Here is a 13,967-nt window from a genome sequence, read left to right as displayed (position 1 = left end):
CCGTCAAGGCAGTGAGCTGATGGTAAATCCAAGAACACAATGCAGGACCAAAGGAGATAAAGAACAGGAAAGGTGGACACAATCCATCTTAACCAATCATCTTCTGTATTGGGGAATGAGGAGCATGCTTCCATTTTTCGGAGGGTGAGAAGACAGACAAGAATAGCACACAATAAGCGGTATGAGAGAAACAATAGCAAAACACTGCAACTGCTGGAAATCGGAAATAAAAAAACAGAAAATGCTGGAAATACTCAGCAGGTCTGGCAGCATCTGCGGAAAGAGAAACAGAGTTAACATTTCAGGTCAATGATCTTTCTTTCGAACAATCATTTTAATTCGTACAGATTGCAGTTAAATATGTTTTGCTTGATAGACATCAACTCATTGAAGTTTTCACTTCCTGTGGAACACCCAGATTAATATATCTGCTGCAAGAGATCATGAATAACATTAGACCCAAAGGACAACATTGGATTAGATAGGAATACACTTCCCAATCCAGACGTACAAAAGCAATTCCATCTCCCATTAATTTATATTTCCTTTTTACAAGCTGTTAAAACACCCAACCTAAAAAGTAACAGGATATAAAGGAAATACACTACACAGGCCCATGAATATATCCTACAAATACTCCTATTTATTGAATATCTCTCGTCTTTCAAAGGTTTATTCTGATTTTATTTGAAAAAGGTAACATTATAAAATGTTTTCCTTCCCTCACAAACCAATTTATAGACAGATTTTACTCCTATTCATTAGTATATCTACCCATTTAAAATAAAAAAATGTTCTCATCACAGGTGTGGCATTGTACACACTAAATTATTGGAAGTTCAAGATTATTTTATATGTATGGACCCCTAAATCGCGGCAGACCTCCACTTTGCATCTTTGCACCATTAAAAGATACTCGGATCTATTCTTTTTTGATCTAAAATAGGTGAATTCACACTTGTGTTGAAATCCATCTGCCACTTTCAATGTCTCAAATTTTATATTTCAACAGTACAATATTACATAATTGTAGATTTCAAGTCTGCAATACTTAGCATGCCAACCATTGGTAAACTTGGATACAAACATATGAATTAGGAGTACGGGCAGACCATTTTGACCCTTGAGCCTGCTCTGTGATTCAATAAGGTCATGGCTAATCTGTTTCCGAACTCAATTCCACATTCCGCCTACCTCCAATAACTCTTGACTCTTTGTTGATCAAGAATCTATCTACCTCTACCTTAAAAATACATAATTGACCTTGCCTCCACTGCTCTCTAGGGAGACAGTTCCAAAGACTCATGATCCTCAGAGTAAAAATGTCTTCTCATCTCTGCCTTAAATGGGAGGTCCCTTATTTTTAAACGGTGTTCTAGTCTTTCCCAGAAGGGGAAATCTTCCTTTCAGTAGCCACCCTGTCAAGTTCCCTCAAGATTATATATGTTTCAATAAGATTACATCACATTCTAAACTCCAACGGACCAGCATTTGGCTTTCTAAATGATGGTTTATTACATGCACAAGAAATTCCAACAATCTTTTCCTGATCTTGATCAGCAGAGTTCTTCTGGTCTCAGATTTTACTAGCACCTCTTCATTGGTAGCGTGACTTGGCCAAGATATCTTCATTATTCATCTCAAAAACCACAAGTTGCAGCCTTCTTCTTTGCATTTCTTCTCTGATTGTCCAACACTCACTTATAGCATTCTCAGCTTTGTTTTCATGGCTAATTTTGAGTTGATCATGATCATTTCATCTTTTGAAATGTATCTATGGCCATTCCAATCCAATTCACGTTACGTCTTGCTGGCACTTTCTGCCAGATGTCAATATAAATCCAAGGTAACAAAATTAGCCTACCTGTGTGACCTTGCCATTCTTCACTGTGATCTTACGTTCCGGTATCATTTTCTTTTTGGATATTACGAGATATTTTGTTTCCTTACAATTTAGGCTCAGTCCTCACTTCCCAATTTCACTCACTACTCTATTGAAAATCTTTTGCAGTTTGTCTTCAGAGTTAGTAATAAGAACAATATCATCAGTATATCTTATATGATTAAAGTTGAAACCTCCAACTAATAATCCAGGAAGGTCTTCAATTTACCCAAGAATATTTTCACTATACGAATTGAATAAGTCTGGGGAGAAAACACACCCTTTTTAATCTTCACAAAAAGGCCTCGGTATTGGAGGGGCGGAGCTCTCTGTGCCGAAGGCTTCATTTTCAATGGAGGGCGCAGGCCTCCGTCACACAAAAGGGGGCGCAGACCTTATTTTCAAAAGAGCATGTAGATGAAACAATTTCATTCTAAAAATCCATAGCGAGCAAGATGGGTTTATTTTAATAAGAATACAGAGATGGTATCGATTTCATTTTAAAATGATTGCCGAGAGCGAACAGTCTGAAATTTTGGTAATTTATTAGTAATCCTAAGGTGTTATTGGTAGTGTTTTCCAACAGTAATAATGCTTATTAGTTCTAACACTGCATATTGTAGATCTAATGCCATGAGGCTTCATGGGTCCAGAGGCAATGTTGGGGAATCAGAGCAACTCCCTCCCGACTTTCATACCATTGTGCTGTCACCTCTGGTGGGTCAGTCCTGCCGGTAGACAAGGACATATCCAGGGATGGTGGCACCTGGGACATTCTCTGTAAGGTATGATTTGATGATTATGACTATGTTAGGCTGTTGCTTGGCTAGTCTATGGGACAGTTCTCCCAATTTTGGTACAAGCCCCCAGATGTTAGCAAGGAGTACTCTACAGGGTTAATAGGACTGGGTTTGCTGTTGCCATTTCTGGTGCCTTGGTCGATGCAAGTTGGTCAATCTGGTTTTATTTCTTTTTAATAGACTTTTTAGTGGTTTGATATAACTGAGTGGCAAAGTCATTTCAGAGTCAACCACATTGCTCTGGGTCTGGACTTGCATGTAGACCAGATCAGGCAAGGATGGCTGACTCCCTTCAGTAAATGGCATTTGTGAAATAGATGGGTTTTTCTGACAAAAAATGACTTTATAGTTACCATTAGACTAGATTTATTAACTGAATTTAAATTCCACCAGCTGCTGTTGTAGGATTTGATCCTGTGTCCCCAGAGCATTAGCCTGGATCTCTGATTACTAGTCCAGTGGCATTACCATTATGCCACTGTTTCCCATCTCCATTGGGCTCATTGTGTGCATGTCAACTCTTTGAAACAGCTATCCAGTTCAAACCACCCCATCCACCCCTCTCTTTTCCATAGCTCTTGATATTTTAGCTACTCAAATAATTATTAAATTCCCTTTTCAAAGTTACTATTAAATCTGCTTGCACTGTCTTTTCATGCATACTTAACACCGAGTAAAATCATTTTTTACTTGGACCCCTGCCCCAGCCCAGGCCTTTTGCCAATTTATTTTATATTGAGTAGCAAGGCGAAGTAAGCATTCTGGACAGCCTAGGTACATGGAGGTAGCTACTTATACAAAGTGAATTAATTGTTAGGCGCTAGCAAAAAGCAACATTACCTTTCTTTCTCCAGAGTGATCAGTACCGGCACCAGCTGGTTGATTTTATTCCCAATACCCAACTGCCCAGTTGTATTAGCTCCCCACGCATATAGCAAGCCCTCATCTGTTAGTGCGAGTGTGTGAGCGGGACCACAGGCAATCTGTAAGTAGAGTAACATCCATCAGCCTCGATAAAACCTAAGAACAAGTTCTCCAAAATATTGACTGCATTTAAACAGGGAATATTGAATCAATGTTTAGACACTGTTGAGGGAAATGAAGTGCATATAATTTCCTAACCATACAGATGTGAAGCTGTCAATAATAATGATCATAACACTGAGAAATTTTTAACTGTTTCCTCTGGATTTCATGCATTGCTATTCTCCTGACACGAGAGTAAAAGCTTTAATGAAAATGCACATTCTAAATCAAGTCTTTACCACTGACGAAGGATAATGAGCATTGCTTATACACCTACTGTTACTGAACACAGGGACAGCCTGACACACCTATTCAGCTGAATGCTGTTAACCTTCAGGCATTACTTCCCGAAAACAACGGATTGCTGGAAACAAATGATATTAGTCGCCGCCTAGCATCAATGCTGTCTCTCCTGTTCTGGGGTCTATCAAAATTGTGTTCAAACTCAGGGCAACAGACTCTCAGCAAAATGAAATTAATTGCTGAGTTATGAAGTTAACTTTTGCATTAGTTTAAATAATAGATTACACTATACACATGACTACAACATATAACTACAACATATAACTCCAACATTTACATTGCACCTTCTACAATGGTAAGATTTTTAAGATTATGTTTTTGGACTTTATCTTTTGGTTTATAAGATTATTATAGCTTGGGGCTGTAGTTTTAAATGTGGCGTAGATGGGGTGGAGCAGGAGGATTATGTTACCTGTGCTGGCACCTGCCAGATTGCAGGTCAGGATGATTTAGTTATTAGAGATCAAACTGACGTAGATTGTTGTTTTGAGAGGAAAGTGCAAGGTAGTTACACTTGCAGACCATGATTGCAGAGTATATCATGAACAGACCCCAAGTCTTCCAAAGTCCAAAAAGATGTTATAAATATCAAGTTGTAAACTTGACTAGGGCGGCACGGTGGCACAATGGTTAGTGCTGCTGCCTCACAGCGCCAGGGACCCGGTTCAATTCCTGGGTTGGATCACTGTCTGTGTGAAGTTTGCACGTTCTCCCCATGTCTACGTGAGTTTCCTCCGGGTGCTCCAATTTCCTCCCACAATCCAAAAGATGTGCTGGTTAGGTGCATTGGCCATGCTAAATTCTCCCTCAGTGTACCTGAACAGGCACCAGAGTATGGATTTTCACAGCAACTTCATTGTAGTGTTAATGTAAGCCTACTTGTGACACTAATAAATAAACTTTAAACTTAAACTTAATAAACTTATAAAGTGAACTGTGGAAATGTAAACTGTCCATTCACTTCAAAGACGAAAAGAAGTTGGGATCAAAGATAACTAAACTCTACTTAGGTACAAAGTTACTGTGTTTCTCGTTGGCAAAGGGAAGAGAGTAGAGGAATCCATTTTTAATTAGGTTACAGGATTCCCTATAAACCCATCAATATCACAGACAATAGCTGCAGTTCTGTCTTGTGTGGTCTGAGCCATCTGAGAGGTAGAGAGAAAAAGATAGAAGCAGCTAGGTCCACACGCTAAGCAGATAAAATGCTGATTTTATTACTCGCCACGCAGAACACAGGTAGGAGCTCACTCTTAGATTGAAGACTGAATTTGTGAGGAATTAAAGGAGGCTTGCCTAACTTAATTTGCTTAGTTTGGAGATAGAGAAGGAAATCTACAGGAAAAACCTGTAAATACAGTTCTGGCATTAGAGGTTATCTGGCTAAAGTAAAAAAGAAGCAACCCATTTGAAGCGCGGAGCATTTGAGAGCTGTTTGTGGCAAGAACTGTAATTCCATGAAGAGTAAAACGGGATAAATAAAAATGAATTGTTTATTTCTATAGTTGAAGTACAAGTTACCTACTAAAGAGAATAGTGCTTAGTTAATCTAACGTGAAATTTTGACATTTTATTCATTCAACCGTTGACTGAATGTTCGAATTTATCTTTAACAGTTAGTGATCTCTACAGATATCTTAATACGTGATGAAATGTCCCAAAGAACTTCACAGGAGCAATATAAAGCAAAGTAAGACACTGAGCCAAAGAAGGAGAGTAAGTCGGGAGTCCAAAGTCTTGGTCAAATGGAGCGTTGAATAAACGTCTTAAAGGAGGAAAGTGAGTAGAGAGGTATAAGGAAGAGAATCCCAGAGCATAGGGCCTAGGCAATGCATGATAAGGCCACCAATGGTGGAATAATTATAATTTGGAGTGCGAAAGAGGCCAGAATTAGAGGAGTGCAGATATCTCAGAGGATTGTGGGATTGGAGGAGTTTACAGAGATAGGAAGGAAAGGCCATGGAGGGATTTGAAAACAGCTGAGTCTTGTCAGTGTACATGAGAAAACTAATACTATGCCTTTGGATGAGGTTGCCAAGGAGTAGTACATAGGTGAGAAGTAGGAAGGAGCTAAATAGATCTTTAGGGACACCTGCAGCAATGGTGTGGGAGCAAGAGGAGAAGCCATTGCATGTGATTCTCTGGCTATTAGATAAGAATGGAACAATATGAGTGCAGTCCCATTCAGCTGGACTATAGTGGAGAGACGTTGGAGGAAGGTGGTGTGGTCAACCCTGTAAAAAGGCTATAGATAGGATGAGAAGGATGAGGCCCGATGGTTTATTTTTGGTACAGTCAAGTTGTGCGTCAATGGTGACTTAAATAAGTGCCCTTTTGACACTTATTTAAACCTGATTCAAACATGGAATTCTGGGAGAGATGGGAATGGATTTGGGAGGCAACAACATGTTAAAGGACATTGGAGAGGACATTTTAAATAATGCACCTGCTGGGCAATAACATTTCATTCTAAACCACTCATTTGGATTCAAGAGTAAGGCGGCTTGGGTCTTCAGACTCAGCTGTAAATCACTCATCTGATGTCTATATCCCCACCAAGAACACTAATAGTAACATACCTAATGGCCCTGGGTACTAACCAAGATAAAAGTTTCAAGTACATAGCAAATCAGGTCTCTACACCATCAGAAAGCACCAAACAGTGGAATTCTCGACTCTGATGAATTATCCCTCAATCTCTCTTTTGATGGAGTTAATTACATTAACCTCCAGCATGGGATTGTTTCCTTTTAGTTCAACTCCCACCTGTCTGAACATAGCCCATCAGTGGTTTCTTTGCTGCCCCTGGCCAGCTGATCTCTTCCCTTCTTCTTCTACAAACTGCCCCTCATTTACATATGAAGAGGCACAGACTCAGCTTCTATACAATAGTGGCAATGCCTAGCTCTACCACTTCAGCAATGACCCTTCCGCCTCTTGAGCTGTCAGAGGATCTGTTTCACATCAAGTCATGGATAAGTCAAAATTCTTCCATAGATGTGCTACAATATTTCTCCTTTGCTGCAGATTTCATCCACCATGGGTTGTTCCTTTGGGATGAAAGACAGTGTAGTCATAGAAATACAGAACAGTTACAACACAGGAGGAGGCCATTTGACCCATCATCCTATGTTGGTCTTCAGAAGTAGTAATTCAATAGTGCCATTCCCCTGCCTTTTTCCATGTAGTCCTGCATGATTTTCCTTTCCAGATAATGGCCCAATTGCCTTTTTACAGCTTCAATTGACTCTGCCTCCTTCATGTTCTGTGGTAAAGGATCCCAGATTCTAACCACTTGGTGCATGAAAAGGTTTTCCTAATGTCACCATTGCTTCTTGCTTCGTTTGCCAATTACCTTAATCTATCCTCTGGTTCTAGATCCGTCTACTAATGGGAGGTCTCTCTCTAGCCAGGCTCATGAATTTGAATACTTCCATCAAATCTCCTTTCAGCCTTCTCTTCGCCAAGAACAATCTCGACATCTCCAATCTCTCTACGCAACTGAAGTTCCTCATCCGTGGAATCTTCTCTGCACCCACTCTAATGAACTTGCATCCTACCTAAAGCATGGTGTCCAGAACTGGATGCAATCCTCCAGTTGAGGCTGAACCAATGTTTTATACAAATTTAAATAACTTCCTTGCTTTTGTACTCTATGCCCCTATTAATCATAATGTGGAGATGCCGGCGTTGGACTGGGGTGAACACAGTAAGAAGTCTCACAACACCAGGTTAAAGTCCAACAGATTTATTTGGTAGCAAATACCATAAGCTTTCGGAGCACTGCTCCTTCGTCAGATGGAGTGGAAATGTGCTCTCAAACAGTGCAAACAGACAAAATCAAGTTGCAGAATACTGATTGGAATGCGAATCCTACAGCCAGCCAGGTCTTAAAGGTACAGACAATGTGGGTGGAGGGAACATTAAACTTTAACAGCTTTAACCTGTGTTTAATGTTCCCTCCACCCACATTGTCTGTACCTTTAAGACCTGGCTGGCTGTAGGATTCGCATTCCAATCAGTATTTTGCAACTTGATTTTGTCTGTTTGCACTGTTTGAGAGCACATTTCCACTCCATCTGACGAAGGAGCAGTGCTCCGAAAGCTTATGGTATTTGCTACCAAATAAACCTGTTGATCTTTAACCTATTAATCATACCCAAGATGCTGCATGTTTTATTTACCGTTGCAGAAAGTACAAGGGCCGCAGTGACTCAAGAAGGCCCAGCATAATTTTTCAGGACAACTAGGGATGGGCAGTGTTGCGAAGTTGGGTAGAGTAATTGTAGATTGGTGTTTGTAAAATTATCTGTTAAAAGGTGGTGCTTTTTTAGAGAAAAAAAACTGCAAGTACATAGACAACCCAAAAATGAAACATTTGTATCAAAAGGCCAAGCAGTAGTGTTACCAAGGCAACGGGCTTTCAGGCATTTGAATTCTTTTAATTCACCTAATCAATTTGAATTAGGCACTGAGATACCAAGCACCAATTTAAATTTGATGGTTTTGGCAACCTAAGACCAATCATATTGTGGGGAATATTGATATGTCATCACAGGTATAAAAGGAAGAGGGCAGCGCGACAGAGGAGGAGAGCAACTGCCACCTGCCACAGCTTATAGCTCAAAGCCTCATCTCGATACCAAAGGAGGAGGAAGTTCCAGGCAGAAGAATCAATAAAGAAAGCCCAGAATATTCCAGAGGACACAAAACCTGGCTGTAATTTCGAGAGTGACTAAACTCTCTTTTTGTTAATGAGTGAGAATTGTATTTATTTGAACAGCATTCTATTAGAATCGTTTTTGTTCGGTTTGTTAATAGTTTAGTTAACTTGTTCACTGTTAGAGCAATAAATTGCTACTTGTTGATTTGAGAGACAGAGCGTCAGGGAGTCATTTTGATTACTGCTAAAAGTTGCTGAAGCGCAAATCATACCACTTCACACTCACTTTTATAGATTACAAGGCAAGGTACTCCTCCGAGTGTTTTGGTGTTAGTTCTCAGAGGTGGCAGGGGAGGGGGGATCCACCTCTGCTTTATAACGGCAGTAAATGTCACAACAGTATTATTCGCAGCCCAATAACCAAAATAAGATAAATTTTATACTTCCTGGTCTCCCATCTCCCACCCAACTCCAACTTATGAATTATTTAGCTAGCTACATCCTGTCCCAAATTCCAAGGAATCTTATATCCATTTCCTGCACCCTCTAGTCCTCTGACTTGTCTCCTGTGATTTTTCTTGCCTTCCCCTCACCATTGATCACCTTGGTACCATTGGTCTGGAATTCCCTCTCTAAATTCCTCTGACTCTGCACATTCAAAACACTCAAAAAATGGGGGCAATTCTCCCAGCCCACTGCGCTGCAGGAGACATCAGCAGCGGCCATTTCGCGAGCTTCGCGCTGGACGGCTGGCCTCTGCGCATCTCCCAGCCTCAGATTTTCAGTGGGAACGGATTTGTGGTGAAAATCAGCATGGTGGCGATTTACATGTGTCACCATAGCTTACCATATAATTAGTGTGTTCGCGACTGAATTCTCCCCACCCGCTAGCATCTCCCCCCTTTCCGGCGTGATGTCATGCTGGCGGCATTTATAACTGCTGTATAAAAGTTGGGATCTGGCGTGGCAGCACTAAAGAGGAGCAAGGAGGTAAGTGTTACGAAGTTGCAGCCCCCGGTGTGCAGGGGAAGGTGGAAGCAGGGGCTGGAAACTTTCTAGTGGGGTGGGGAAGTTCATTAAGTGCTGTCTCCAGGTCCAGGGATGTTTCATTGTTCTCTCTGTGGGGTGGGGAACCTTTACTGAGTCTGGGGGCGCAGCTGTTTCCAGGCACAGGGATGTGGGATGTGGTGAGAGACTTTGCTGAATGCTGGGGTTTTAGGGGTGTAGTAGCGTTGGTTGAGCAATGCCCACGCCCGCACACCAACCTGTGTGCTCTCTTTGCCTGCCGTGGCCACTATGTCAATGGCAGGCAACCTAATCAGGTGACACATGGCATTCCAGATTGTGTTGTGTTGCCAGCATCCACAAGTGGGAACACTGGTCCCAGTGAGGGATTGGGCAGGGGTGCTGGGATAGTAAAAAGCAAAGGCATCTATCTCTCTCTCTCTCTGTAACCCCACCATGCAGATGGATTTTGGACTAATATGTCTGGAGCTGTCCACCATGGTGGCAGCTGCTGAGGAGGGGGAGGCGGCGGTGGAGGGAATTGCACAGCCACTGCAAGACCAGCCAGTGGCAGAACCTGCAGAAGGAGGGCAGGGGGCTGCCGGTGAGGCCCAGGAAGTGGCAGCGCAGTCTCCCGCGGGTGAGGGGTTGGGGCAGGAGAAAGAGGATGCGGAGACAGAAACTGTATAGGACACGGAGATCCTTCAAGGGCCTGAGGCCATGTGCCAGCGCCGGTTCTGCCTGTGCAAGGAGACAATGCGGTACTTGTGTCAGGTCCTGGCGGACCTGGCACCTCGGGGAAGAGGAGGGCTGCTCCCAGTGGAAGTCAAGGTGACGGTGGCCCAGAACTTCTATGCCACTGCATCGTTCCAGGCACCTAGAGGGACATCTCTGACATATCACAGGCTTCTGTACACAGGTGTGCGCACCAGGTCATGGATGGCTTGTATGCCCGGGCAGGCCAGACTTTGATGTTAGCCAGACACAGCAGGAGGCCCAGATTGCAGGCTTTGCCGCCATGGCTGGAATGCCCCACGTGCAGGGGGCTGTGGATGTGATGCACATTGCCCTGTGATCCCCACGAGGTGAGACAACCTATCAACAGGAAGGACTTCCACTCACTAAACGTGCAGATCGTATGTGATCACAGACTGATCATTAATCAGGTGTGTGCACAACACCCAGGGAGTGTCCATGACAGCTATGTCCAGAGGCGTTTGGACATCACTGGGCTATTTGTTGATCGCAGGCTGCCAGGATGGCTCATGGGGGACAAGGGCCACCTGCTGAGGTCTTGGCTGATGACACCAGTGCAGACACTCGAGACTGAGGCGGAGACCCGTTATAATGAGCCCAAGCTGCCACCCAGTCCAATGTTGAGCAGTGCATAGGCCTGCTTAAAATGCCTGGACCGCTCTGGGGATGCCCTCAAATACAGCCCTGCACGGGCCTCCTGCATCATCGTTGAGTGCTGCGTTCTGCACAATATAGCACAGCAGTGGGGAGACCACCTGGAGGAGATGGATTGTCAACTGCAGGATGTGGAGGAGTTGCTGTACAAGGAGCCAGAGGATGGAGAACAGGTCGTGATGGCGAGGGTCCAGCAAGGCAGGCAGGGCAGCAAGAGATACTTCAACTGCAGCACGATTCACCTAGTTGCTGCCGTGCACTGTGGCAGCTGCAACCACTACCCTCCCACCACACCCCAGGAGACGCTGCAGCTGCCTCCCCCGCTCCCCCTCCCACTCTGCTCACAGGCAGGGGGTGTGCATGGCAGCCCTGTGCTCTGTGGGTGAAAGGCAGCAGTGAGGCCAGTGCTCTATTGTGGTGGTGGTGGAAGGAGCGCAGTTGGGGGGGGGGGGGGGGGGGGGAGAGAAGGAGGAGAGAGAAAGAGGGGGGCAGTGATTTCAATGCCAGGGCGTGATCACCCAGAGATCAGCGCATATACGTTGGCCCGCTCAGGGTGCTGATTTCAGCCTCTTCAGCGAAAATAGGCCGCACCCACCACTTTTCAGAGTGAATCTCACTAGAGCATTCTGAGGTGCTGAATGTGTGAGATTCATTTTGAAAATCCCACTTAAAAAAAAATTCGGCAGGTGTTACTCCAGTTTGCACACGATTTCGGCATTTAGAATTTTTTTGGGAGAACCCCAGACGACACCTTTTTGACACCTCGCTCTCCATACAGTTTGCCATTCATTCCTTTATCCCTCGAATGTATTTTACTTTCCTCCTCCTTTGAAGCCCCTTAGGATGCTTTCTAAATTGAAGGTATATAAGTAGAAGTTACTTTTACTTATAAACTGGTTCCACGAGTAACTAGATCATTTGACCCAATTGATTTATGTTGGTGCTTATGCTCTACCTGAGTGACATCAGGACAAATCAGATCAAAGTTAAGAGAGATACTGCAGTGAGGAATCTGTTTGATGGAGTGCACTCTAACTGCTAACAACAGACAAGAGTTACAGAGGATTGTTGTTGAATTTATAGATATGAAATAGGCTATTTGACTCAAAACGTCAATGTGGTGTTCGTGTTCCAATCACCTCCTCTGACCTACTTCATTAACTCTTACAGCATAGCCTCCTATTTATTTCATTCTTATGTACTTATCCAGCTTCCCCTTTAATTGCATCAAAAGAAACGGTCGTAAATAGAGTTATTTCCAGTCAGCTACTGTATTTTGCCTTCAAGTTACTAAAGTGCTCTCAGGGGTGCAAATTTAAGTTACAACTGATGTTCACTCATTGCGATTTTTGGTTCTCAAGTAATACTCCATGTTAACACTGCATTAAACAGCAATCAGCACTTACCTGTTATTCAGCGTTTACTCAATCCAATCTTTTTACAGCCTATTTAAGTTTCCTACAATTCATATTGAATATATGAAGCAGCCTATGAAGAGGTGGTGCTGGAAGTCTTAAAGCACACAACGGTAGATAAAACCTCGCGACCTGATCAAGTGTTTCCCAGGACATTATGGGAAGATAGAGAAGAAATTGTGGGGCCCCGAGCAGAAATATTTGTATCATCGACAGCCACAGGTGAGGTGCCAGAAGACTGGAGGGAGGCAAATGGTGTGTTGTCATTTAAGAAAGGTGGCAGGGAAAAGCCAGAAAACTATAGACCGGTGAGCCTAACATCAGTGGTGTTTAAGTTGTTGGAGGGGATTCTGAGAGACAGGATCTACATGCATTTGAATAGGCAAAGATTAGGAATAACAGCTTTGTGCATGGGGAATCATGTCTTATACATCTGATAGAGCTTTTTGAAGGGGTGACCAATAAAACAGATGAGGGCAGTGCGATAGACAATGTCTACATGGACTTTAACAAGGCCTTCAACAAGGTACCACATGGACTGGTCAGTAAGGTTAGATCACCAGGGAGAACTAGCCAATTGGATACAAAATTGGCTTGCCAGTAGGAGACAGAGGGTGGTGGTAGAGGGTTGTCTTCAGACCTGTGCCGCTGGGATCGGTGCTGCATGTACTGTTGTTTATCAGTTATATAAACGATTTGGATGAGAATATAGGAGGCATGGCTGGTAAGTTTGTGGATGACACCAAAATTGGTGGTGTTGTGGACAGTAAAGAAGGTTATCTAAGACTACAACGGGATCTTGATCAACTGGGCCAGTGGGCCAAGGTATAGCAGATGGAGTTTAATTCAGATAAATGCAAAGTGTTGCATTTTGGTAAGACAAACCAGGGCAGGATTTACACAATTAATGGTAGCACCCTGCGGAGTGTTGTCAAACAGAGACACCTAAGTGTGCAGGTACATAGTTCCTTGAAAGTGGTGTCACAGGTAGAAAGGGTGGTGAAGGCAGCATTTGGTACACTTGCCTTCATCGGTCAGAGCATTGAGTACAGGACTTGGGATGTTATGTTACAACTGTACAAGACATTGGTAAGGTCACATTTGGAGTACTGCGTGCAATTCTGGTCGCCCTGCTATAGGAAGGATGTTATTAAAGATTTACAAGGATGTTACTGGGACTGGAAGGTTTGAATTATAGGAGAGGCTGAATAGGTTGGACTTATTTTCCCTGGAATGTAGGAGGATGGGGAGTGATCTTATAGAGGTTTATAAAATCATGAGGGGCATAGATAAGGTGAATAACCAAGGTCTTTTCCCCAGGGTAAGGGAGTCCAAAACTAGAAGGCATAGGTTTAAGGTGAGAGGGAAAAGATTTAAAAGGGACCTGAGGGGCAACTTTTTCACAGCGGGTAGTGCGTATATGGAATGAGCTGCCAGAGGTGGTGGTAGAGGGAAGTACAATT

The 13,967-nt window shown here is 43.2% G+C and overlaps 1 protein-coding gene across 6 annotated transcripts in view; it reads right to left on the bottom strand.

Moving 5' to 3' along the window:
• Nucleotides 1-13,967, bottom strand: part of rcbtb1 (regulator of chromosome condensation (RCC1) and BTB (POZ) domain containing protein 1) — a 51,771-nt gene that overhangs the window by 11,124 nt on the left and 26,680 nt on the right. For all 6 annotated transcript variants that reach the window (XR_013499873.1, XR_013499874.1, XM_078232159.1 and 3 more), the window contains exon 7: nt 3,523-3,665. Coding sequence is in view for 4 of the 6 variants with exons in the window: in XM_078232159.1 (XP_078088285.1) it covers nt 3,523-3,665 (143 nt within the window). In the remaining 2 variants the exon portion in view is untranslated. The remainder of the gene's footprint in view (nt 1-3,522; nt 3,666-13,967) is intronic.

This window comes from Mustelus asterias, chromosome 17, assembly GCF_964213995.1.
Source record: "Mustelus asterias chromosome 17, sMusAst1.hap1.1, whole genome shotgun sequence".
In the NCBI taxonomy this organism is placed as follows: Eukaryota; Metazoa; Chordata; class Chondrichthyes; order Carcharhiniformes; family Triakidae; genus Mustelus; species Mustelus asterias.
The sequence above is the reverse complement of the archived record's forward strand: the minus strand, read 5'-3'. Positions and strand labels throughout refer to the sequence as shown.